The 27,039-nt window shown below is 35.3% G+C and overlaps 1 protein-coding gene across 4 annotated transcripts in view; it reads left to right on the forward strand.

Annotated features, from left to right (window-relative positions):
* LOC131692276 (uncharacterized) overlaps positions 1–27,039 on the forward strand; it is a 110,246-nt gene that overhangs the window by 25,991 nt on the left and 57,216 nt on the right. For all 4 annotated transcript variants that reach the window (XM_058979235.1, XM_058979236.1, XM_058979238.1 and 1 more), the window contains exons 5-9: positions 17,381–17,563; positions 17,626–17,784; positions 21,619–21,828; positions 21,920–22,073; positions 22,138–22,308. In XM_058979235.1, coding sequence (XP_058835218.1) covers positions 17,381–17,563; positions 17,626–17,784; positions 21,619–21,828; positions 21,920–22,073; positions 22,138–22,308 — 877 coding nt within the window. The remainder of the gene's footprint in view (positions 1–17,380; positions 17,564–17,625; positions 17,785–21,618; positions 21,829–21,919; positions 22,074–22,137; positions 22,309–27,039) is intronic.

Below are 27,039 nucleotides of genomic sequence, written 5' to 3' on the forward strand. Positions count from 1 at the left end.
TAGCAGGTTCCGTCGAACTAGTGAGAAAATACTTCGGCAAGAGCCGTCTTAAACCGACTTGGCGTCCCTGGGCACTATTGAACCCCATCATGGAAGACGCGTGAAACAGCTGAATGACCATGATTACGCATCATTTCACAGAAATGATTAATTTTAGCATACCATACTTAACCCAAACTTTCTAAAATGAAACATATTATAATGGCAATTCAACATTTGTAGGCTAGAAATATCTGCGTTCATTTCTCTTAACCAGTCTTCCCATGAACATCGAGAAGTTTGCACCCGTGTACAAAATTTCGTGCACGCGTTCAACCTCAAACATGCTTTGCCTTTATGTACAGGTTCGCATCGAACACCGAACCCAAGCGAACGATGTGCAAACGTAGGTTTAATCACCGTGTACGTACACCGTGTGCGTACATAAGAAAGGCACACACAAAACAGAATGAGTCAATGCTAGTGATGATGGGTGAGAGAAAGAGAAAACTAGTATAAAGAACCTGTGTGTACGAACACCGCGTACGTACATGGGGTTCGGTAGTGCAGACGAACATGTGCTCGTGTTTCAGTACGCATTAGCGCGTTCGAGTTTGCACACGAAATGATGGTGTAGGATGAGCACAGAACTAAAGCGAACATGGTGTTCGATGTTCAAGACTGCTCTTAACTGTATCAGCATAATGTAATTCGCATTGATATTTTTTAGACATTTTTTCCGATCGTTGCATTCCTTTTCGCAGGATATAAATAATGATTCTTTGATGTATTGTATCCTTTCGAACGAATTATAATTGTTATATATTTCGAATGACGTTCAACGTAGTTCAGGAAGATATATAAAACGAGCTGGGCTGTGCATCCTTAAAACATAATAATCCATGCATAACTATTTTACATTTGCATACATCGCAAAAGAACATCTAATGCCTTTATTTTGTAAACTTTACTTGAAATTGTTTTCAAAGTGAGATAGGAATATTTCTAGAATCAATAAAAATAAACGGTACTGCTTATTTTAACTCTAATCGTGTATGATAGACGGAATAGAAAACCTCAAATATTCAACTAGTATTTCTCTTAGAGATTCTTGTTTATCCGTAAATTGAGGTTATGAACTGAATATGGGTTATTATTTAATTCTATGTATTTTGCAACACAAAATGTTATTCATGGTAAATTTCTCATAATTTAATAATTCTCATAAACAGATTTAATTAAGAAACAAAATTTTCAATACAGAAGCCCAATTTCAAAATACAATATTTCAAATTTGAGAAATTGTAGTCGGAATAAATGTTCACAAATTTTATATTAAATCTTGACTGGAACGATTCGTGGTAATGCTGCTTAAGCTCGACTCCTACAAGTAGAAGACAAAAGATTAGTCAGGCAAGCTTTAAGCCTGTTTCTTTCACTGCTAGTTTTTCCGATCTGAATATTTCACATCCTTGCTCTCACTTGAGTAATATGGATCTAGATTTTCATAACTTTCCCTACTCAGTAACCTCTAGATAATTGAATGTCGTTAAAAAGTAAAAAAGAAAATGTGATTACATATCAGTCGAAATAAAAAAGGAAAAAAATAAATCTCGAAGTTTCAATATTTTGCATTAAGGGGTTACACTACCGTAGAATTAAAAAAAATGAAAATACCCTGATCGTTCTGAACACTTTAAACGCGTTGTTCCCGAAATCATTTGTTTGAGCTGGCATGAAAAGTAACTCGAACTAATGATTTTTGATCATTCTGAAATTTGTACAATATATTCAAGATTGACTTCTCCGTAAGTAGGATGTTTATTTGAATTATGAAATGTTTTAATGATTATTTTGTGTCGATTTTCATGACATTGTTTGCGTTTGCATTATCGCTACGTGCGTCGCTAGCTATTTATTTATTTATTTAACATAGTTATATCCATCAGACTTTGGAGTCTAAATGGACAGATAGGGTTATAAATAGTTATAAACAGAGGTGGGACAAAACCGGTTGAGTGCCGGTACGGAAAACGAAATCTTCACACGTGTTTCCATTTGCTTTACACCGTGTGCGGTTTTGCTCTTGGTTGTGTTCAGCCTCGGTTGTGTTGCAGTTGTGTATTCGGGTTGATGTTTATCAGGTGTGCTAGTGATGCGAGTATTTTTAATAATTTTTCTTTTAAATTTCCTTTGGATATGATATTGAGTATTTTTTCGGTAATTGTCTTCAGGCATCTTATCTGTTTCAAAAATTGATGTTTGATATCATCAATCACTGATTTCAAATCGCCATTTCATGATGATTTATTTCAAAGAAGAGTATTCAAGATAATCTATAATCTTAAACCATGGTCGTGAATTGATGTTTGCCGTTATTTTGAAATTGACGTTTATAGATGAATTTTTCATGATGTCAATTCACTAACTGAAATTGTACATAATGGATATCTTTCATATAAGGGCAATGTTTGAATACCAAAAATTGATGTCATAGATTAAAAAAAGATATATTTTGAGCTCCAAGACGGCGTTAATTTCAAGACGATTTATCATTTGAAATCATACAATATATTTATATATGAATGTTTTCAAGAGAATGATTGGATGGAGTCAGTGGATGGATCATTTGAATTGAAATCACGATCAATTTTAAATCCAAGATGACGGTTTTACATTAAAAATCATGCCATATTCATGAGAACGTATCAACTCCAACCATGCTCTAAGATATTTTAAGGAGAATTCAAATCTAACAGTCATTTTGAAGCCTTCTGTGGATCCAAAAAACAAGATAGCGGCTGTATTATCATGAAAATTTGATAGGGGAAGATGGGGTAAAACGCACCCCCTAAGGAAATATGATCATAACTAAGCTATAGAACATCAATTGGAAGAATTTAATTAATCATATCGCGTAGCCAACATTTTCCTCTGTAATCAAAATCAAAACGCTTTGCAAAATATTCAAAAACATGAAAATAATTCAATTTTTCAAAATCATTAAAAATCACCTTTCGAAAAATAAGCGGGGCAAAACGCACCTGTGCGGGGGAAAAATGCACCACAACAACGGGGTATAATGCACTACAACAACGGGGTAGAATGCACCGCAACAACGGGGCATAATGCTCGGCGAACAAGCAAGTACTTTTGTTTTCTAACGAAATTTCACAAAAGTGTGCCATTACATAGCCTTAGGTTATGCAATTGGTAGGTCTTCAGAACGATTTTTCTGTTTTCGATTAAAAACCAGCAAAATCAGGAAAGAGGGCATTTTGCCCCCGATGGAGCAGAGATATAAGATTAGCAAAAAGTTAATTATTTAGTAGATTTTTCATATGTAGTGTGACAGAATAATGAACAACGGTATAAATAGAACTGGAATGCTCTAATATAATAGTAAAAAAGTATTTATAAGAGCTGAAAATCCTTGTTGCACGAGCCACAATAATTACATGAGAAGAGCACGTTATTGTTATTTGTTTATTTCTCGAGCTGCTATTGATCTACAATTATCAAACTTTGACAGTGTATGTTTACTATGGCAGACTTCCGACTGGTGTTACCGTTTTCTAGAAACTTTCAGCTGTTTTCGATATAATCAAGAGGTGCATTTTGCCCCGGGGATGCGTTTTACCCCATCTTCCCCTACTATCGTCATCGCAAAATCGAAGTTGGTGGAGTAAAAATCCGCACTGCAATTTTTTATCGCTTTTTATTATTGAAAATTATGGAATATAAGTGACATATGGTTGAATAAAGAATAACTTTTCAAATCCTTGATTCGATAAAAGCTGCAATGCAGTACACAGATACACTTGCACAAATACTAATACTTCAACAATTTTCTATTTAAGGAGGGCATATAGAGGTGAAAAGGCCGTTTTGAAATTCAAGACAGCAATTCTAAACATTTCACCCTAGTTTTTTAGTTGGGGAAAATATATAGTTAGTGGTTCAAACTAAAAGGTGATCGACCAAAATTCAATTTTTAAACATTTAACTCATGCGATATGATTTTTTGGATGAAAAAGACTAGAGGAATAATATAATTCATTTGTAGATATATCAAGTCTATAGACACATTGATAATTATTTAAAGAATAATGGTGGCTGGTCATACCGTCATCGGGCGTTACTTTACGCAAAAATAGGATTTTTTTTGTATTACACTGATAAAATGAACGTAATAATCTACATCCAATATTCGAAACCACTTAAATTAATACGTATGATAGGAATACCTTCAAACCATTGAAAAGAACTATTAGTGAATTAAGTTTGCTAACACTGCGATTTTTTGGATGACAATGAACCAGATTCGTCATATCGAATTGTAAAATAGCAGCAAACAACGTGAAGTAAACAGATCAGAAAACTATGGCTCTAATTTTCATAACTTTCCCTACCCAGTAATCTCTAGCTAATTGAATGTCGCTAAACTAAAAAAAGGAAAGCAGCAAACAACTGTTGTTGCGCTCTAGAGATATTCTCTGTCTAAAAATAATATATTGCTTGATTTCTTAAAATACATCGCTTTGGTAAGAAAGTTTTATAGGTTCGTCATATTGGATTTAAACATTGTGCCGAACGTAGATTTTCGGCATCTAGGATTCCGTAGCTTTAATTCGGGTTCGCCAAGTCGAACGTTTCTGTATCAGTAGATATAAATGTTTTGTCACATAAAGCTTACCAAACCAAATTTGTTTACATTTAATCATTTGATACGAATGAACACCAACACATTTTGAATTTGCCTTGGTGTTAGTATAACGGCAAACATCAATTGTTGAACTGTAATCAACTTCCCAGAATCAAACATTTCGATATTGCCCCATCGACCCTGAAGAACTCATTCCATTCATTTCGCTTATCTGTTCGGCAGCACTGCACAAGATTTTACTACTTCTTTTTCCAACCGAAGCACCGTGTACAGAAAAAACAAGGTTCGGTTTTCTAAAGCTGAACTGAAACCGCTGTTGCAAATACATCAACACGAGTTGAAACTCGTGCATACATGTAAACGGTGCTGAGTGACTCGGTTGCGTTTTCGAAACTGAGACTCGGTTGAGGTTTTGGTTTCGTTTACTGTGTGAACGAAATTAAAACCGCAAGCGACAAGATTACTGCAAAAATTGTGTAGTGCATCATAACTAGTATTATAAACCACATTTTACAAAATCTCGACTCACCTCCGTATTGTGTCGAGAAAAACTCCCGGAATATGCCTAACGTTCGTGTTTGTTAATAACAAGAAGATTGAATTTTTGTCTTTCGAAAACGGCGCGGAAAAGGTAAGCTTGACTTATTCCATCATGTTTACAATTTTTTCTCCATGTACTGTTATTAAAACAAATATACCATAAATATAGATCCATTAGATAGTATAGGCACCATTCTATAAGTGTTCTAAACAGAAATCAACGCAAAATTTTCTATAACGTTAACGTTACATTCATCGATGAGCGTTAACGATGAACGATGAAATTAACGCCAAAATCTACGCCGTTGCATTCTACGGAAAAATTATCGATTCAACTATATCGCGTCGAACGATAACGTTGAATTTATCGTATTAACAACCCTGCGAGGCATTTCACGTGGGTTAGTCATGCCAGTCTTATTGTAAGCAATGAAGACAGTGTTAAGTAACTTTCCAAAATAGAAGTTTCCTTTATGGAAATATGGTTCTTGGACCAATGCTGTGGAAGCTTTACCTTCCTGCATGAGTCGAGATAAGTTCTTAGTTGCTGTACGTTTATGCTGGAGATTGATTTGTGCCATTCTAACCACCAACAACTGTACATTTCATTTCCAACATAAATTGCACAACAACTAGAGAACACCAAGCGAGTTGCGATGTTAACGTATAGAGCGACTTTTTACATCCATCATACAGAAAAGAATCACCAGTGCGGCAAAACCAAAACATGAACTTGAAAATATATTTCAATGCATCTTCAGGTATAATTAATCAATTATTTCAAGTTATTCAACTAATTGTTGATTGCAGAGATTTTATTTTCAACTGCACATACAATTTGGATCGGGACAAAGCAATGTGTGATGAGAAACTTGTCATGCTAGTTGTTAACCTGCGCCTAGTTATTACTTACGAGAGCAATTCTGAGCGCTTTTCTACTAACCGGTGATGACGTTCTTTCTTGTGCTTGATGTTTACGTTTGTTTTGATCGGCTGAAAAAGCGGAATGATTCGTTCTACACATCACGCGCTGGCGTCGATGATCTAGATACCAAGTTAGAATCGACACAAATGAAATATAAGGCATTGCGTTTCAACTAGATTGTTTTTGATAGGGTGAAAATTGGCACTTCCAGGAGCCGATAATTGGATCGTTGAAGTGCGAATAGATGCATAGAATAAAACATTTATTTTCATATTTGCTGAAAATAGAGACTATTCTGCTAAATAAGCATTATATAGATGTTAAAGAGATAGTACACTGATACTTTATTCTAAGAAAGGTTATATCACTAAGAACTGACATACAAGTAAAGTTTTCAGCAAGTAGTAACTTGCCACTGGCTGGCGCTTCGATCGGCCAGCAATCGCTATACGGGACTTTTGTGCGAACTTGGATACAATGGTGACTCACGCATGCGAACCTGTATGCGATGGTGATTTTCAACGTATTTTTATTGAAATGTTTACACAGGTTTTTCGAGAAAGTGTGTTCTATCTTATATGTCTGTTCTTTGTGGTTATAGATCAGTGATTCTCAACCTGGGGTCCGCGAACCTCTAGCGGGACTTGAATTCGTTATTGGGGGTCCCCGAAGAAAAGTATGTTTTCCGAGTGCATATTGAAATTTCAAGTTTCGAAATCGATGTTTATCCGTGGGGTCCGCAGCAACTCAGGGTGAATTTCAAGGGGTCCGTGGTAAGAAAAAGGTTCAGAACCGCTGTTATAGATAAAGTAAATCAAAAAATAGTGCGACCCTCTCCCTAATCATACCAAAGTAGGCTCATCACCCTACATTAATAATTGCTTTCGTTTATCAACTTTTTCACGAACCAAAGAAATTGGGTATATTGCTTAACAATGCTTCTTGACGTACACTGATTTGATCGGGTTTCCTATGCCAGTCGAACATTTCCTATACTCGTCATCTGCCCCAATACTAAGCTGGAGTCAACCTCCGAATTAAATTCATGCTTATGTTCATAAACAAATCAGAAATTGTACCAGTGAGCGTGGGTTTCGATCGGCAAAAAACGAAACGGAAGATAAACAAATTTATTATTTCCTTGTTTGAACACGATTGAGCCGTATTGATTGCTGCCGGGACTTTATGTTTGCACACCCTTTAAAGTGCAAATAGAATCCAACGTTGCTTGAAAACACTGCTTTGGGGTATACGATGACACATAATTATGGCTTTTATGTGCCATCAGGATATCAAATGAGCTTGACTGCTTGGAAATGTTGTCGCTACAGCATGGCGTCCATTTTCTGAGTCTGCCTCACGATAAACAACTTTCACAGCCTGTGCTGAAATTAAGGGTTGATCCAGAATATCGAGAAAACTATCATTCTATCCATGTCATTATAATATAAGAATCGTGCGGCTAGAGTGTTAGTTGTGTGTATGTATGTTACAAAAGTTATAGTTTCTTTTTATAATATTAGATGGAACTTCAATGTACTTTTTATTCTTGTAGATGAATGAAATATACGCCTTTGAAGTTTCTTTGCATTAGTGCGGAGGACTGAACCTTATATTTCAATCGACTTAGTTCGCATTGAAACTATGTGTGAATTGGTGTGCTCCTGGTTATCCGTGTGCATTACAATTTTCTTCAGTACGATTAGCTCACTTTATAGTTTTTAAGTTAATTTTGAAGTAGAATACTTCTAACGTTTCAATATGGGGGCCCGTTTCAAAATATCGGCTGTGGCAGTCGCGTCAGATTTTTAACGTTAATAACTTCCATCATACTTAATAGAATGATTTGCGGTTTAAAGCAATTTTATCGAAAATATGTTCCGCAATGTAGTATTAAAATTAGGAGTATGTATAACATGCATTAATATAGAAAATACTGGGTTTTAAAAAAATCCTTCAAAAACTGCCGAAAATGGTGAAAATTTTCAGCTCATCTTGGCCAGCGCCGTCAATATGGTGCACCAACCGAACACTTAAATGATGAACAGTTTTAAATATAGGTCCGCTGCAGATGTTTCTATCAACATTCGTATTTGGTTGCTTGGCGCGAATGGATGGCTGTACAATAGCAAGAAATATTTGTGAGCTGTACGCGACTGGTGGATTAATCAGATTGTGTTGAAACGTGCTACTAGCAGAAGCCATCATTTTCATTTCAGATGGATGTAAGATAGCATACACACACGAAAAAAAAACCGATTTCAAATCATCTGACTGAAGCTCGTTCCTGATTGCTTCCCGCTAATTTCATGAACCAAGCCGCAAATCTGGTCAGAAAGAATTGTCATTTCAGTCGGTTTCAGCAAGTCCACTTGTCAGATGTCAATACCGGGACAGGTGATTATTAGGATTCATCTCCGTGGATTAATTTGTGCAGCTCCGTATTAGAAAGCAGGAACAATTGGAACAAAAATCTCCCACCCGGAGAATATTTTCTTCGGCAAACAAATTAGGCCTTATCAGCGCTATCATTCCATTAGAAAGAATTAAATTTGAAAATCTTTTCTTTCGCCAACCGCGCAAATAATTGACGTTGAAAAACAAATCGGCAACTTCAATTCCCAAACACTTAGAAACGATCGAATCATTTTCCCGTCAATGTCACTTTTCTGATTCAAATTTTTGTAGGTATTTTCTTGCTTCCATCAAATTGGTCAGTTCATTTGTTTTATAGCACATTTTTCGGATATTATTATAGAAAATAACCAACCCGATAAGAGGGACGTTATTTTCCAAAGCACGAAATGGAAATTTCATTTGTAATTCTTCTGAGGACGATTTTGTGGTCCTAATAAGGACCGTTTGCTGTGATTATATCGCCGATTCCTTGCAAAAACAATGCGACTTCTGTACACGTCTAGTGATGGAGGCAATTTTGAGAGCGCCTTTGTTTGCTGCTGCTAACGGGGACTATTCCTTCCTGGAACTAACGAAGCGGGTCGCCGGCGACAAACGAACTGATTTTAACGATGATCAATAATTCAAATTGTGATAATAATTAGCGGATTTTTCTCATCGGCAAACAGATTATGCACTTTTCAGTTCCAATAAAAAAGACGAGCATGTAAAGTCTGACAACCGAAGTGATATGGAGTTTCAAATAAAAATACTTGCAATATCATTTATTGGTCCTGAAAAGGACCATTGGTTTGTTTTATCGTGGGAGGAAAATACCGTTCACTTCCGATTGCGACGAATTTCTCACAGGGTGACAGTTCCTGTTCCGTAGCATTTGGCTCCTCAACGTCACCAGCGGTTGAGGTACTTTCGCGGATGGTTTTCGTTGCTGACTGCTTGCGGACGCTCTGTTTGGTACGGGCTATGACGCGGAAATTACTGCTATTCTGGTGTTCAACGAATTATGAGAAAACCGACCGACCAATATTTACGCGCGAATACGCACTATTATCACTCTCTTGCTCGCTCGTTTTCGTGCCATGCACTTTTTCATTCCTTTCTGCTACTAATACTAGCATAACCTAAACGAATACGCGTCTTTCCCCCACCATCCATTTAGTGGACAGTGTTGCCAAACGCATTTTCAGCGTTTCATCAATAAAATTTCAACAATATTTTCAAAGAATGTTGCAGATTTGAAAAGAAGAAAACTAGTTGACGATGGAAAACAATTCCCATTTTAAATTTTTTTATTTCTAAACCATAATTATCATAACGAATCATTTGAAAATTTCCAAACGCCATCTTTCTTTAATTGATCCAGCAATTTAATATTTTCATCATACGATGCAAAAAGAAATCATAAACGGTTTATAACGCTACAGCTACACCAATCATGTCAGTATCGCACCCATGGACAACAGTTCAATCCGGAAATAGAGAGCAGAAGTTAGCAGCATCCAACGAGAATCGAATCCAGCGGATCATTCGCCAAAGCGAACATAAACGTTCCTTTCCAGGACCACCATTATTTTAATGAAGAATTAATTAGAAGGCTTTCCCTTTTCCGCAAAATCCCGTTGTTAACCTACATATCCATATAAATTATCCTAAGTGTATTCTACTTCACTCCGGTTATGTCTCTGACATTACCCACCCATTTTTTAATATTCATTTATCTGCTTACTCAACTTAATAAGTAGGGTACAGAAATTCCTGCGATAAAAATCATATAACTGGGAAAGCACATCATCAGAGATGGCATGGCGCACATCATATAAACGCACTCCCGCACATCTTCCATAAACTGTGTGAGAAGCTTTTTTGCTCACCTCTACCACTGCGAAGCAGGTCTCATTTACAAATCAGATAATACTGCGCGCGGGTAAAATCGTGTGAGCGGTAGAAAATCTTCTATGAGTGCTGCTGTGATGTGAGACGCTCTCTATAGCTTATCTTTCGTATAAGTGCGACAGAGCAACAGCATGCTCTGCGTGCTCATGTATGTGTACACTTCTCTGTGCACAGTTCTCTGCGCGCAGTTTGCTGTGCACAATTTTCTGCACACAGTCAGCAGCGCTCTTTTCAGTTTCCAATGCGAACTGATCTCATCGAGTAATCAGCTGCCAACGAGTGAACACGTGCGTGTGCTAGAATGTTATTTCTATTGATTGATATGGAAACATGTTGAAAAACTTCAAAAAGAGTATTTTAAATGAAGCACTGGAAAAATCATTCATCGCTTGTTTCTGAATATTTTAGGAGAATCACGAGACTCCGTTTGTAGTCACTTGTTGTACTATACATATTACAAATAGAATCTAATTTTTTACGAATACTTAATTAACTCTAAGGTGTTAACCATGGGAAATTCTGGGTTAATCAAGCTAAAATATGTACATTTTGCAATTTTTGAGTGGCTTAAGCCATATGCGTTCTACCTTGAAAGTCACAACTGGTGCCTGTTAGTGAATACCTGCTGGCTCTATTAATGGACATTAATAGATAATAATAGTTACATTGTCTAATTCTTACAGTTACCAAACAATCATTCTCGCCCAAGCGCCAAAGAAACGTTGAGAAGAATTTTGTTCCCAGAAACGCATGATTCAAACATCTGTTACTTTGTCAAATCTCAAAATATTCAAATGTGCTTCGTGCTCCAATATGTTTACATCATATGACTAAAATTTTGAATCGATTTCAGCTTTCTGTAATGAAAAAAGTATTTATGATCACTTTTCGAAGTAATCATTACATATATTTAGAGGTAACATTTTCATTCAAATGATTGTTCAAGCTAATTCTGGAAAGACACTCATCGTTAAATAAATGTAATATTGAATTGTACAAATTATTCCGAGTAACCAAAATTCGTATAATTCGTGTGCATTTCCAATAAAAGAATATGAAAACATTTTCAACATCAAAACCGGTGGTTTTTTCAATTAACACAAAGTTCAATTCATTTTAACACAATGGAGTATTGAACGTAAAAAAATATTGCAAATTGAAGCTTGGAATAGTTTGAAACAGTTGCGAACTAGTTCCACAAAAAATAGTTTTTAAAAAAGCAAGCGTTAAGAAAAAATTGATTTATACCATTTGAATCTAAAGACAAAAACTCGCTTGGAATTTTTTCCTTTAGTTATAATCTAAGATTTGTTCTTACTATTTTTAAACAAAGCAAAAGGTCGCTGTTCTTTTGAAAGTATTCACAATAAATCTTTGAAATAATGGGTGATTCAAATAAAAAAGAAATATTTCGAATTTTCAGGTGTGGGATTCCATACACAATTTTTTCGGGTGTGGAGTTTGCTGTACTCCTAATATTGCTTCCGTCAGCCCTGAATCATTGTAACTAAAAATACTTCGTCTAACGTTAGCTGCTGAGAACTACTAGCCATTTTGAGGGTTGACATAATTTTATTTTTAAAATAGAATTACGCTCTGCCTCTTTTAAGATTTTTTCAATTATGATATTACAGCGCTGCTGAATCTGATGCTACCGACGATATGGAAAATTCTGAACCAGAATTGATTGATTTTTCTGATGATCCGCCAGCAGAACACGTTTTAGACGATGACCTACCAGTTATCAGGCAGCCGCATTTGACAGGTATCAAATGCGCAGCCCACGATATCCAACTTTCGGTCTATGACGTGTTGAAGAAAAGATCAGTAGCAAACTTATTGGTGAAAGTAAGGAAGCTAGTCAAAATTCTCCGATCTCAGCCATACGTCAATTCCTTCAAAATGGATAAAAGCAAGAGGAAACCGTTCTTAGATGGTGAAACACGATGGGGCTCTGCTCATCTGATGGTGAAGCGCATAGAGGATGAAAAACAATTCATTCTATCAATGTTATCGGCAGATCTGCTAAAAGAATTCAATGAAAGATTTTGGATTATGGTTGAGCGATTTGTTGTTGTAACGAAGCCGATTTATCTGCTCACAAAAGGAATTCAAGAGGAGTCATTGACTTGCGGCTCAATGTTTCTTTATTGGAAAGAGTGCTGCTTAGAACTCGTTGAGATAGACGATGCACTTGCTTCTCAGCTTCACGAGGCATTGAAGAAACGACAACATATGTGGTTCCAAAATTCAGCTTTCATAGCAGCTCTGTACGTCGATCCACGATTAAATGATTTCGAGCCACCAATTCTTTCGGCAGAACAAAAGGAAGAAGCTATTGTAAGTTACTCTTAATTTTAACAAATTGTAATATAAAATTTTGTAACAGCGCGAATATTTTTAATAGCAACATCTGATGACAACTTGGAAGTATCTCCGCACATCGGAATGCACCGCAGAAGCAACACAATCCGCGTCAACATCGATGTCAACGAATGTGCAAAGCCTTAGTCGCGTTGAGAAATTATTGTTGAAGAATCGACAATCGAAACCCGCAGATTCCAACGATATGGAGAAAAAACTAAGAAGGATTTCTTTGGATTTGTCTCTTCCTCTTAATGCAGATACCATTGCTTTCTGGGATAAACGAAAAAGAGAAGATAAGGAGCTTTCTGAACTAGTTTTGACTGCTCTACAAATGCCGTGCACACAAGTTTCGGTGGAACGAAGCTTCAACGGATTAGCTCAAATTCTGACAAAGTCACGGATGAACCTTGGCACTGTGCCGTTGGAACAAATACTCTTCATCAAGTCGAACAAAGATCTCTTGGAGTTAAACTGTCATAAATTCGACGTCAACATTTCATAAGGCATTATATACAATATGCTCATGTTGAGAAAATGGCGTCTGAAAAATTACCTCGTACTTTATATTCCCATTTATGAACAGGAGCTTGATTTAAGGACCAAACAACTCAATGCCGTGTTAAATTAACCATTTTTTCCGAATAATATAACAGATTTATTAAAAAAAATTGTATTTTGAACGTTTTTTGTAGATAAATGTTTTGGTCCCTTTTGAAACATCGAACTGGTTTTGTGCCCTCTCCCATAATCCCTTTTCGGCGAGACGTTAGCTTATAGTGCGTGCGGGTGAGCCCATTTGTTTACAGCAAATGATTATGTGACGTTTATTTTGATCCCTTTCTTGGTGTTGCGATGTTTTTGTTCCCTTTTCAAGTATAGTCTTTTTCAATAAGAAAAGGGCCCATAAACAAATTTTTCCGTTTTGTTGTTTGGTGTTTATGAGCCGTTAATTTTTGAGGGGAAGTGAAAGGGAACATAAGCAAAACAAGTTATTTTGCTTATGTGCCTTTTCGATAATCCGTTATTTCCCCAACAGCCAGGCTTCAGAATCGGCTTATTTAAGGTATGTATAAAGCTTTGTTAGTGTCCATTTGAAGTAAGTATTAACCGGAATTGTTTACGTTTTGTTTATCGGCCCTTTTGAAATGTTCTCGTCGAATTCGACTTTGAAGGGGATCTTATTTGATTGCGCGATTTGATTATCACTGGTGTTTTATTTATAAAAATAAACGATTTAAACGATCCATATAGTTATTAATAGAATTCGCACCCGCCCTTATACAAACGCACACGCCTATAATCAACCAAAATAATGCAATACAATTAAACAAATAAACCCGCTTGCCTATATCATTGCCCATGCTCGTTTCAGCGGAATTAGAAATGATCCCTTGACTCCTTCCTTTCTTCTTAGACATTTGTCCCGCCTGACCAATACTTTCATTTTTACCGCTCACCGTTCACAAGGGATGAAAACTGCATGGTTGTTTAAATATCAAGCAAATATTCTACTCATATGCACCAACATCGCTACACGAAAGGTTGAATCCAACGATGTGTATATAAATAACAAAATAATTTTTCCTCTTTAAACGTAGGTGCTTTATTTCAATTCTGCTCACTCATAACACTGTGCATAGCTGTGCGCATACACACCTCTGCGCACAGAGTGCTGTAAGAGCTGCGCATGCGGAGCTGTTCGAGCTGCGCACACATTGCAGCGCTTAGTTTTATTTCAGCTGTGTGTGAACTGATTTTATCATTTTACTTTTGCCAGTGCACAGTTCTGAAGCGAGCTGTGTAAAATGCTCGAGATCGTGCGATGGTATAATGTGTAAGATTGCTATCGGCGCGCACTCTCACTCTCAATGGAAGTAGGTGTGTAGCGTGGGATAGCTCTTTTCTCTCAACGAACACTGATGAGCAAACCATCTCTGCACATCATAACTAAATAGTAAATCATGTAAACAATAGAAAGTAACTGAACATCTAATTTACTGAATTAGAATCGTAATGTAAACTAAAAACGCTTTTAATCCACCTAACAGTGTGATGAGACATTTCTTATAACTCATATCACTCTCTTCCTAGGGGCAGATCACTTGTGATGCATTTTTAAAAATCAGCGAAATTAAATGCATTTTTTCTAATTTGATGCAAATTTGTTATACATTCTTAAAGTGATCTGCCCCTAGCTCTCTTCAGATATTATATCGATTGAGAATATTTAGAACTTGATGTTTCGCGACGTTTTCGATAACACCTACTACATGGGATAGTGGCAGGACTCAGAGAATCGCTCAAATCAGCATAGGAAAACATCAGTGCTAGAAATCTCAAACCAAATCAATGGAAAGCGAAAAAATGGTCCATACAATAAACACACAAACGAATTATTGCTAATGCTCTGTTAATAAAATATCTAAATTCCTCAATCAATGCATTGTGGTGGGAAGACTAAATTTTCCTAAAGGAGGTTATATATTGTGCCGAGCCAAAAAATCGATTTTTTTTAGAATCGATTTGAAGTTTATATTCTCAATAGCGTTTACTCAAATTTCCAACGCGACTGAGAACATCTTCATGATAAGGAAAACATGCTCAAGAAAGGATTTACTCGAATTCAATCTTGTTCGTCTGCTAGAGCCCAATAAACATGTGTTCATATTTGGCTGATAAAATCGGGGTTTCAATGTATTATAATAGATATTCAGTATTGGAAGAAGTTTCTTGTGAACGAGTGTAGAACGAATTTGTTTCTACTTACTTGAAGTCAGCGGTGTAGCCAAAAATTCGGTTTGGTGGGGGTTTGGTGAAAATCAAACTTACTGTCCAAACGGCATAATTCCAAAACCGTAATTTTTGAAGTTTTAAAATTATGTAGAAATAATTTTCCGAAAAATAGTAGCGTTTGTGTCTTTAGCGAATTTGTTCAGACAATCATTTAAAAAAACTTTATTGTTTAACGTTTGTAAAACTCATCAAATATACTAAACCTCCTAAATTGGAGGTTCAAAATGATGTTATCTTGACCTTAAATTACATTTATTTGACATATTCATATAATTTGTCATACAACAGAAATCAAATTCTCATCAAAATCGACCAGGACCTGCTAGAGTCGAATTAAAAACGTTATTTTTCATAAATTTCTCTCTACATTTGAAAAGTGTTATCCTCGTTAGTAATCATATTACGTTTTCGTCTCAACTCGACGCATTCCCAAAATAAAAAAAACATTTTTAGCAAATGTTGAAAGTTACGTAATTTTTTTATGAGCAGTTCTATGTTTCATAGTCATTAAATCAATTCAAATTTCGCTTCCTATTAAATAAAGACCTTACAAAGTTTTCAGATAGGTATTTGATATTGATGTTATTAGACAACTGTGAAATCAAGACCAATAGATCAGTTACATATCAGGATCCCATTCCCACAATTTTTCAAAAGTCCTCATGATGTTTACAACAACAGGTTATCAATGTACGGATCAGATAAATCTTATTGTAATATTGAATTAAATCGGTCAGCATCAATGATGAAGTTCCATCCAGACAACTTGGAATTTTCGGTGGTGATATAGATGGTGAATAGAAAAATGAAAACCAAAATTCGTTTTATCGAAATCATATTTGGCTTATTTAAATAGATTATTGAACAATAAAGAGGCAACAAATGGTAATCTACCAACAACAAATCATAACTGTTAAAGTATTCAAAATAGATATTTCATGTCTTCAGTAAAGTTATTCGCAAAAGTAAGAGCTACAAACTTGCTGAAGAAATCATTTCAATACAATCACTTCCAAGAAAATTTATGAAAATATCTCACTCGTAGGGGGATTAATCAGCAAAAGCGCTATACCAAAAGAAAGGGCATATTGCCTCCATTAAATTCTCCGAAGACACTATTGATCTAAAGTAAGCCGTTTTGGCGTTAATAATAGATTACATGTTTTTGGTCATATATCTGGCAATGGAAAATGATAAATATCTTTCGTTCCTATTTAATGTTAAATATTTCATTTGATAATAGTCCGATTTCAGCAATCTATAGCTTATTCGAAAGGTATTTGTATAAGATGTCTAAAAATATATAAAGTGTTAATTTATGTTGTCAATTTCGGCAGATAACTTGAAAAAAACTGCGAAGAACGCCATTTTTACACATTCAAACATTCATATCTTGGAAACTAAACATCAGAATTAAAAACAAATTAATAGCTTTCTGTCTGGCTGGTAGATCTTTCATTTAAAATTAGTTTGGATAAGATCGGTTCAGCCATTGCTGAGAAACACGAATGAGAGTTTGTCCGTTACATACACACACAGACACACAAACACACAGACATTGTCCCAAATCCTCGAGCTTAGTCGATTGGTATATAACACTCGGCCCTCCGGACCTCGGAAAAAAACTTTAAAGTTTGAGCGAATTCTATACATTTCTTTTATAAGAAATATAAAAAATCTATTTAATATTTTGCGCGCTGGCCTTAAGACAAGTTATCCATTTGAAAATCTAATGAAAATACCATTGCACTACAATTTGCTTTGACGTGTCTATTTAATTGTATTCTTACCGTTTTTAGTCAATTTCACAACATCTCCCAGATGACCATCGGCGAAAGTTCCTCTACCAGCTGATCAGCCGAGAACAACACTTTGTGACGGCCATCAACTTCGGAATTGAACGATTCGTTAGCCAACTGCGGGAACGGAAAGATCTCATTTCGCCGAATGACCACAAAACATTATTTCAAAACATCGACGAGGTACATATGAGCAACTATTTGGCTTATTTTGTTTTGAGGTATTAATTTATCACCCCATCTAGCTATCACGAATATCAGAAGACATCCTAGAACAAATTATCCAAGATGAAACCGAGCCACAAATCCATTTTGCTGCCCGTGTCTATCTGTCCAAGAGTACGGCCCTGTGTGCGGCCTACAAGAAGTACTGTAATGGCCTGAAAAAAGCAGACTGCGTGCTGGTAAGTATTCTCCAATGGAACCAGTTGCCAACAGTAAAATAAAAGTGTGCAAACATTTTTTCGTCAATCGAGTTAAAAAAGCTATAAAAAATAAGAAAAAACTTGAAGAAGACATTATAGCTTGTATCTTCAATTTATCAATTTATTCACGATTTTCTGTGAAATAAAAAGTTTTTGTAGTTATAAATTACAAAACCAAGCCTCAAATTTCGACGTAAAATAGTTTTTATCGTGTAGTTGGTAACTTAATTGTTAATAAATAAACTGATACCAACAATTTCAGGGAAGCTAACCCCGGGGACCGTGGATGCAATTCAGACTCCCTCAATTTTCCAGAAAATCGAAGGAGTTTCTGACTGTCGTACGTTTTGCTGTATAAAATGTTTTGCAATCTTTTATTTTCAATTTTGTTTACGATTTGTTCAATTCGATCTTTGGCAATTAGTTTTAATAGCTTTCAATAAGACCATTCTAGTCAGTTGAAATTATGGATAAATAAACAAATAAACATATTCGTGCAAGCGCCATTCTGAGAAACATTAAATCAATATTAATTCTTCAAAAGGGCTAATGAGATTTTTGTAAACAAACTTCTTTCGCTCCTTACTCCGCTGCCGAGTTGAATTTCATGAAAAATACACTTGAATCAACATATTTACCCATGGAAGAATCAATTTCAAATGTTTTCTGTGTTGAAATTATCACAAAATAAGAGAAATCAGCAAAACTATATTTTGTTTACAAATCTTATTGGCCCTATTCAAAAGTTGATATGGAAATCATTGTTCAGTTTTTTTTAGAAAGTATATACAATGTGTTTCATATTTTATGGGATGATTTTTGTTTGGGTGAAATCACAGATATTCTCAAGACGCTCACCGCTTTTGTGTGAAATGAGCGTACACTGATAATATAAATTCGTAAATATAATGAAATCGATCATGATTGCACGAATTCATTCGTTGTTTTCTGCAACGAAGTATTTTCGTACATTGTAAATAATAGGTTTCGTTCATTTCGTCAACAAGTATAGCCGCTTGCTGAACGAAAGCTTTCGTAAATTTTACACATTTAATGTATACTGCACGAATGTTATCGTTGGTAACGACATTATTTTTCATGAATGAAACGAAATGTTTTGTTTATTTTAATAAACGTTTGTGTTTATTACGAACGATTTCGTTGGTAGCACGAGTTTATTTCGTTTATTTTAGAAAAGTTTGCGTATTTATTAGCCTGTTGCTATTTTCAGTCGATATTTTGGGATCGATGTTTGACAACATCGATATTCTTAATTTAAAAAAATCGATGTGACCAAATCGATTTTATTGTGGTACGAAGAAATGGCTGCTTGATGAACGAAAGTTTTCGTAAATTTTACTTATTTAGTTTACATTGCACGAATGTTATCGTTAATAACGACATTATTCTTCATGAATGAAACGAAATGTTTCGTTTATTTTAATAAACGTTTATGTATATTAAAAACGATTTCATTGCTCACACGAATTTATTTCGTTCATCTTAAGAAAGTTTTCGTATTCATTAGCATATTATTTTTTCAATCGATAAGTTAAGATCGATGTTAACAACAACGTTTGTTAACTAATTAAAAAGATCGATCTGGCAAAATCTATTTTATTTCAACCTGCTCATCTCTATTGGGGACTAGAAAGCTTATGGTGTGAAGCAATGGCCGCTTGATGAACAAAAGCACTCGTAAATTTTACATATTTAGTGTACATTGCAGTAATATTATAGTTGATAGCGACGTTATTTTACGTGAATGAAACGAAATGATTCGTTTATTTCCATAAATGTTTATGTATATGAGGAACGATTTTGTTGGTCGCACGATTTGTTTCGCTTATCTTAAAAAGTTTTCGTATTTATTAGCCTCTTATTGCTTTCAGTCGATCTTTTAGGATCGATGTTTGATAACATCGATTTTTTTTTATTTTATAAAAATCGATTTTCTTGTGGTACGAAGAAATGGCTACTTGATGCTATCGTAAATTTTACTTATTTAGTTTACATTGCACGAATGTAATCATTGATAACGACATTATTTTTAGTGGATAAAACGAAATGCTTTATTTTAATAAACGTTTATGTATACTATAAACGATTTCGTTGGTCGAATTCGATCTTTTAGGATCGATATTTGACAGCAGTGATTTTTTTTAATTAAAGCGATCGATCTGGCAAATTCAATTCTATTTCAACCTGCTCATCATTGTGAGAACTAGAAAGATTGTGGTGTGTAGAAATGGCCGCTTGATGAACGAAAGTTTTCGTAACTTTTACTTATTTGGTGTACAGTGCACGAACATTATCGTTGATAACAACATCATTTTTCGTGAAAGAAACGAAATGTTTCGTTTATTTTAATAAACGTTTATGTATATTACGAACGATGTGGTTGGTCGCACGAACTCTTTTCGTTCATCTTAGAAAAGTTTTCGTATTTATTATCCTCTTATTTTTTCATTCGATCTTTTGGGATCGATGTTTGCCAACTCCGATTTTTTTAATAAATGACACAGATCGATTTTTTGTTGTATGAAGAAATGGCCGCTTGATGAACGAAAGCTATCGTAAATTTTACGAATTTAGTACACATTGCACGAATGTCGTCGTTGAAAACGACATTATTTTTCGTGAATGCAACGAAATGTTTTGTTTATTTTAATAAACATTTGTGTATACTACGAGTAATCTCGTTGGTCGCACGAATTCTTTTCGTTCTTCTAAGAGAATTTTTCGTATTTAATAGCACATTATATTGACATTGCTCCCGCAGAAAAAAAAAACTAACTTATTCATTCAAAACCAACGAGCAGTTCACGATGGCTCAACTGAATCCGTACTGCTCCGGATTCTGGATCAAATGGAAGCGAAAGAAGTTTAGGAAATCTTCCTGAAACCGGCGGACACGGATACGGTTACTAAATAGTCATCCAAGACCGTCGTGGTGATCAACAATTATCTGACGAATAGCAACAATGACTCCATATTCTATTGAAACTCCTTTGACGTTGACGGTTTGACGAATAGTGCTCGTAAATATTATAAAGACTTTCGTATATAGCGGCGAACAATTCGTTTGCCTAATGAAGCCATTTCGTATTCGTAATAAGCCAACGAAAGTCGTTTCGTGGTTTTCACTGAACAATCGTAATGAAAAATAAAAGTGTTTCAATTGAACTACGAACGATTCATTATATGTACGAAAAATTCGCATATTTTATGGAAATTTTCTGTACGAATCTAATTCCTAGCAATTTACGAACATATTCTATCAGTGTACGGGGCATCAAGACCGCCAATTCCATCAGCCACCATTCAGCAGCTTGCATCAGCGCACACGATTGCTACACTACAGCGAAGAAAATACATGATGATTAATTTTGTTTGAAACATTTTTTTGCTTCATGATCAGTTTCTCAAATAATGATGTAATGGGTAAATAAAATTCCATTGCAAAAAAAATTAAAAAAATTACGGCCTGAATTGCTCCGTAGAGAGCCCCGAATTACTTCTGCATTGTAAATGGATGAAAAATCGTAGAGTTTTACAAATTGTATAAACAAAAAGTTCCAAAGTTGTAGTAAGTGGGGTGATCGGGAACCAGATCAAATTGGTTCAATCGGCACGTTCTCCCCGTGATTTGAAAACTTGCAACAGTATATTTTATTAATTTTTTAATTTATTTGATATTGAGAACCGATTAAAAAAGTCGACAAGAAATGCTCGGTCGACCAAAAAATGTTCTGCACTCGTGGGAGGTTTTTTTCTGAGTAGTCATTACGTAATAATTACTTTATACAACAGGTCAACAAGTCAAGAAATTCAAGCTGTGATTTTATGCGATTTATTACGGAGCCACCGGTGCCACGGAAACGTCCAGACTTAACCACCTTCATACATCGACCGTTGCAACATTTTAGGGAAATTTTAAAGCTAGTCCAAATGATCGCCTCCCATTGTCGAGTAGATAGCGAAGAGCATAGCAACTTCAACATCATCATCAACGAGTTACAGGTGATTACAAACATTTCTCCAATCAAAAGTGCCGAAGCCCTAATCAGGGTGAAATTTTTATCTACTACTGTTGCATACTCATATCTCACAGGCAGCTTATCGGGAGATAACCGTTGGCGGGGGTCTGATGGAACCGATTGGGGAAGGACGACCGCTGCTGACGTTGCAGGATTTGGAAGCGAGGATGGTTTTCACCAAGTGTAAACCATTTCAGTTGGCTTCCCATGGGAGGCAGTGGATTTTTGGTAAGCTTTATTTAATGTCTCAAGAAGAGAAAAAAGTCAAATAGCGAGGAACATTTGATTTCAGGTGGTGATTTATCGCGAGTGGAAGGACGTTCGGTGAAGCCCTACTGGACTTTGTTGTTTAGTGATATTTTATTGTTTGCCAAGGTTAGCCGGGATCGGGTGTTATTCATAACCGAGGAACCAATTCCCCTAACGACGGTTACGGATTCGTGCTTCAATATTCGCAAGAAAAGTAAGTTATCGATAAATAGTTTTTCTAATTTTGCCCAGAAATGTATACTGTTGTCATAGTGATATTTTGCGAAAATAAGACCTAAACAGGGCGTATACATAGTATTCTTCCTGAAAATTGGTAGCAAGGCTTGGTTTGCAACCCTCTCCAGTTTGTCCCGAAGACGTGCTTTTAAAGATTTACATTTTCATCTAGCCTTATGAATGGGATGACCAAGTTTTGGTATTTTTGTAGGTATTTTCTAAGCAAACCTGGTAGTCTTATCTGTACATTGTGAATCAAAAATTGGCAGAATTCAATCCAATATTTACTATTTATGCTTTGATGAGCAGAATACGAACATTGTTAAATTATATTCGAGGCCAGCTGTGTGCGAGAAAATGCTGTTAATGATACCAATTCGCCGAAACTTAAAGTATCGCGAGATATCGATATGCACAGCTAAATGCGAAATGGTAACGTAGTAATAAACGAACAAATGCAGTTCAGTATGCCTATTATATTTCAATCCAGCATAATTGGCAACAATTGAGAGCAGGAGCGGATCTAGAAAAAAAATCGGAGGGGGTCCGAAATTTCGATTTTGAAATGTTCATTGTACAATACGTAATATGTAATACCCATATTTAATTAAAATAAGATTTGGTTGTCGAATTTGGTTTGGAATGATTTTGAATTTAGAACGAATTTTAAATAGAAACTTTTTTTAAATTTCTCAAGAAGTTAAAAAATTTCGGAGGGGGGGGGGGATCCGGACCCCCAGGACTCTCCCCCTGGATCCGCCACTGACTGAGAGTTGTTTCTATCGGAAAACCGGAAAACCAGCCGTTGGGGAACACAAATCCGATAATGAACCATTTAATACTATCTGTAAATAATGCGTCTTTAAATCGGTCTAATACTGCATTTGTAAAATGAATTTTAAGGGGAGGGTTAGGTTAAATTGGTTTAAAGTACTTTAAGAAATGGTACCCGAGTAAAGTCAAACATCAAAATTACAGTAAGCAGACATCATATTTTGATGTCAACCATCAAATTGATATCTTATTTTGATATCGGTTTAAACTTTTTCAGATGACATTATATTTTGATCTCAATTTTATGTGCTTACATGCTTTGCGTTTTTCAGAAAAAAATGTTTGTTTCTATCTCTTTGGCAAACATCAAGTTGATTACTTATTTTGTTATCAATGAAATATTTCAACATCTCAATGAGTTTTCAATTTACTTTCACTGATAGCATAAATAGTTTTCTGTTTGATGTCATAGGACAATATTTCTGCTTTCGATTTTGATCTTTTAACCGTTAAAACGACCAAAACGATACCAACATGAGCAATAATTACTTACTACATCACAACATCAAGTTTAGTTCTTAATTTGTTATCAGACTCTGCTCGGGTAGCTATACAAAGAGTATTAATATATTCATTAAATTTTCTTATAATAATGTCACAATTAAACAATATTTCCTTGAACTTTCATTGAAAAATGCTGAAAACTTTGAAATTCTTCACAATTTTTCTATACATCATTCCCTAGGTAATGATGGTAGCCATTTTTTCTTCGATTTTTGAGTTTTTTCTCTTACATTGAAACCAAAAAATCCGATTCCTGCAAAAAAAATCGGGCAACAAGTTATTGTAAGAAGTAATAATAATATCAATTTCGTAAAACGCTCCGCCTGAAGCTGAGCAATGATGTGAAGAAGAATTGTACAAAACATCAATAGGTTACCAATACTATTGGTTCAGGAGATTTTGAATTAGGTTCCTCCTGAAAATTCACTATCACTCGCCCAATTTTCAATATTTTGCCATGAAGATTCAGGAATTCAATAATTGTGTTGTTGAATGGAAAATGACTAAATAGACTAACACTTTCGGTAGGGGAACATGGGGAGACTTGACCAAGCGCAAGATTTTATTTTTGGCTATGGCGTCTTCTATTACGTTCTTAATGTTTGCCTTAAAATGTACGGAATTTTATTAATAGAAAATGCAAACATTACAAACATTGCAACGTGATTTATGGTTAGGGTTCGTCGCGGTTGCGGTAAATTCCGCAACCGCGCGGTATTTACCGCACCCGCGCCTCAAAATCTGCGGTGCGGTGAGACATTTTTTCTCGCAGATGCGGTGCTGGAAAGAGCTTTTACCGCGCGGTTTTACCGCAACCGCACCGCAAAAAATAATTGATATATTCTCACGTTTTCATTAAAAAGTGGATTAAAACTAGGACTTTAAACGTTTGAGAAGGACGCAACTAGATTTATTTCCTTAGCAAATGATTAGCAATTGCATTTTTTGCAGTCAATTTTATTGGAATCTTTCTCAAAAAGTATGCTACATAACTTTTTTTCGTGTACTTCCATTCAAATTTACGATAATTTTCTACCAAATAAAGTCCCAATATTTTTCAGTTAAGACTTTTTTTAAGTAAAGTTATTCGAAGTTAGTGTTTTTAAAGTGTAGGGTATTGCAGTTTTTTTTGTAATTCGCAAAACCTCCCTTCATATTTTGATGGCGTCATTCTTATTGATGAAATGCAATATGTTTTTGCTTCACTGTATTGGAATATATGCACTACTATATAGAAGTACTGGTATTTCGACTTTACATTTTTTGGTGAAATTCCTTTAAGAATGAAAGGTGGTTTTTACTACGTAAATGCGAAAAAAAAACATCCGTTTCATTTTCATATGTCACAAACATTGAAAATATGAAAATTTAAAGAAAAAATATGAAACTTCATTTCTTAATGCATTTTCATTCCATTTTTTCAATTAACTGATGGGTTGTGAAAATAAAAGTTATCCTATTACTACAGTAGAAAGTTTTTAAATGTATAATGTTTGCCTTTAAATGTACGGAATTTTATTAATAGAAAATGCAAACATTACAAACATTGCATAAACATTACATTCTGAGGAGTCTCTTAAGGTTAAATTTCGTGTGATGTGTGAACATTTTATTATATATGGTTATACAAACGAACAATTTTTCAACCCAATTTTTAGAGCACAAAAATTTTACCGCATTACCGCGCGGTGCGATGCGGTAAATAAAGTTGCGGTGCGAACAATCCATTTACCGCCCACATCCGCACCGCGACGAACCATATTTACGGTGTTACCTACCATTCAAAAACTACTAAACCGATTTCTTTCAAACTTTGCATACATTCTATGTAAAAATAACTAACCCCTGCGTCAATTTTTTGAGATAATTTTTCATTTAAGGGCGTGTTTACTCATAAAAAGGCGAATTTTTCGTGGAAAATAGTAATTATTATTTGAAATGAGTAAAAAATATCCTTAATGGAAAATTTATCTAAAAAACTCAACGTAGGGGTTAAGTGTTTTTAACATAGAATGTGTGTACAAAGTTTGAAAGAAATCGGTTAAGTAGTTTTGGAATGGCAGGTAGCACCGCAAATCATGTTTTACAAGAAACGTTCTACAAAGAGCTTCGTCACCGAGTCGTTTGTCGATATTTTTGCATAGAAAAATTGCAGCAAGTTGTTGAAATGATATACTATAATGTACAAAAGTTTTGATCATTTTGCTTCACGCAAAGTTATAAAAAAAATTCGCAAAAAAGTGCTTTTTTCACGCAGAAACCTTTAACTCCCCCTTAAATACAATTCTTCTATATTTTTTACTACCAACTGAGGATCTCGACAAGATAGAAAAAAATAATTACAGTATGTTTTATGTCATTATTTTTTATTGCGATTTTTAAAAATTCTTTTGGTCAAGTCTACCCGCAGTGGGGAGACTTGACACAAAAAAACGATTGCAGAAAAACTTTTGTATCTTTTCAAAAATTAAATTAAAAATTCTGAACACGCACAATAAATTTGCACATTATACACAATGACTTTTGAGGGATTGAAAGCTTTTTTAGAGATTTATGCAGGTTTAGTTGAAAACCTGGTCATGTCTCCCCAAGTTCCCCTATTGCACAAAAATATTTTAGAACGATATTTTTACATTTCCCACAAAATACTTTACCTCCCCTTAAGAAACATTCTTATTGGACGCAACAGCATTGCATGCAATGTTAGTTGAACTCAATCTTGCTATACTTGCTCGAAATGTTGTACGCAGTTTGCTAGAGGTGAGGAGACAACAAGTAATCACCACTGATGTTGATTTTGCTTGAGGTGAAACTGAATCAGATTGTAATCTGCTGTGTGGCTCCCCGCCCATTGCTCTATTGTGGGCAATGAGAAAGCTGATAATTTAGCCAAGATTGGTGCACTAGATGGTGAAATATATGAAAGACCCATCACTCACAATGAATTTTATAGCGCTTCTCGACAGAGGACACTTGCTAGTTGGCAAACATCTTGGGACAATGGAGATATGGGACGATGGCTACATTCAATTATCCCTAAAGTATCAACGAAGGCATGGTTCAAAGGATTGGATGTAAGTCGGGACTTCATCCGTGTGATGTCTAGGCTCATGTCCAATCATTATACTTTAGATGCGCATCTCCGTCGTATTGGCCTTGCTGAGGATAATCATTGTGCTTGTGGAGATAGTTACCATGACATTGAGCATGTTGTTTGGTCCTGCACTGAATATCGTGAAGCCAGATCACAATTAGTAGATTCTTTACAAGTCCGAGGAAGACCAATCCCTGTTCCTGTTAGAGACACCCTGGCGTATCGCGATCCTCTATACATGGAACTTATCTATCATTTTCTAAAAACAGCGTCTGT

The sequence above is a fragment of the Topomyia yanbarensis genome, chromosome 3 (assembly GCF_030247195.1).
Source record: "Topomyia yanbarensis strain Yona2022 chromosome 3, ASM3024719v1, whole genome shotgun sequence".
Lineage (NCBI taxonomy): Eukaryota > Metazoa > Arthropoda > Insecta > Diptera > Culicidae > Topomyia > Topomyia yanbarensis.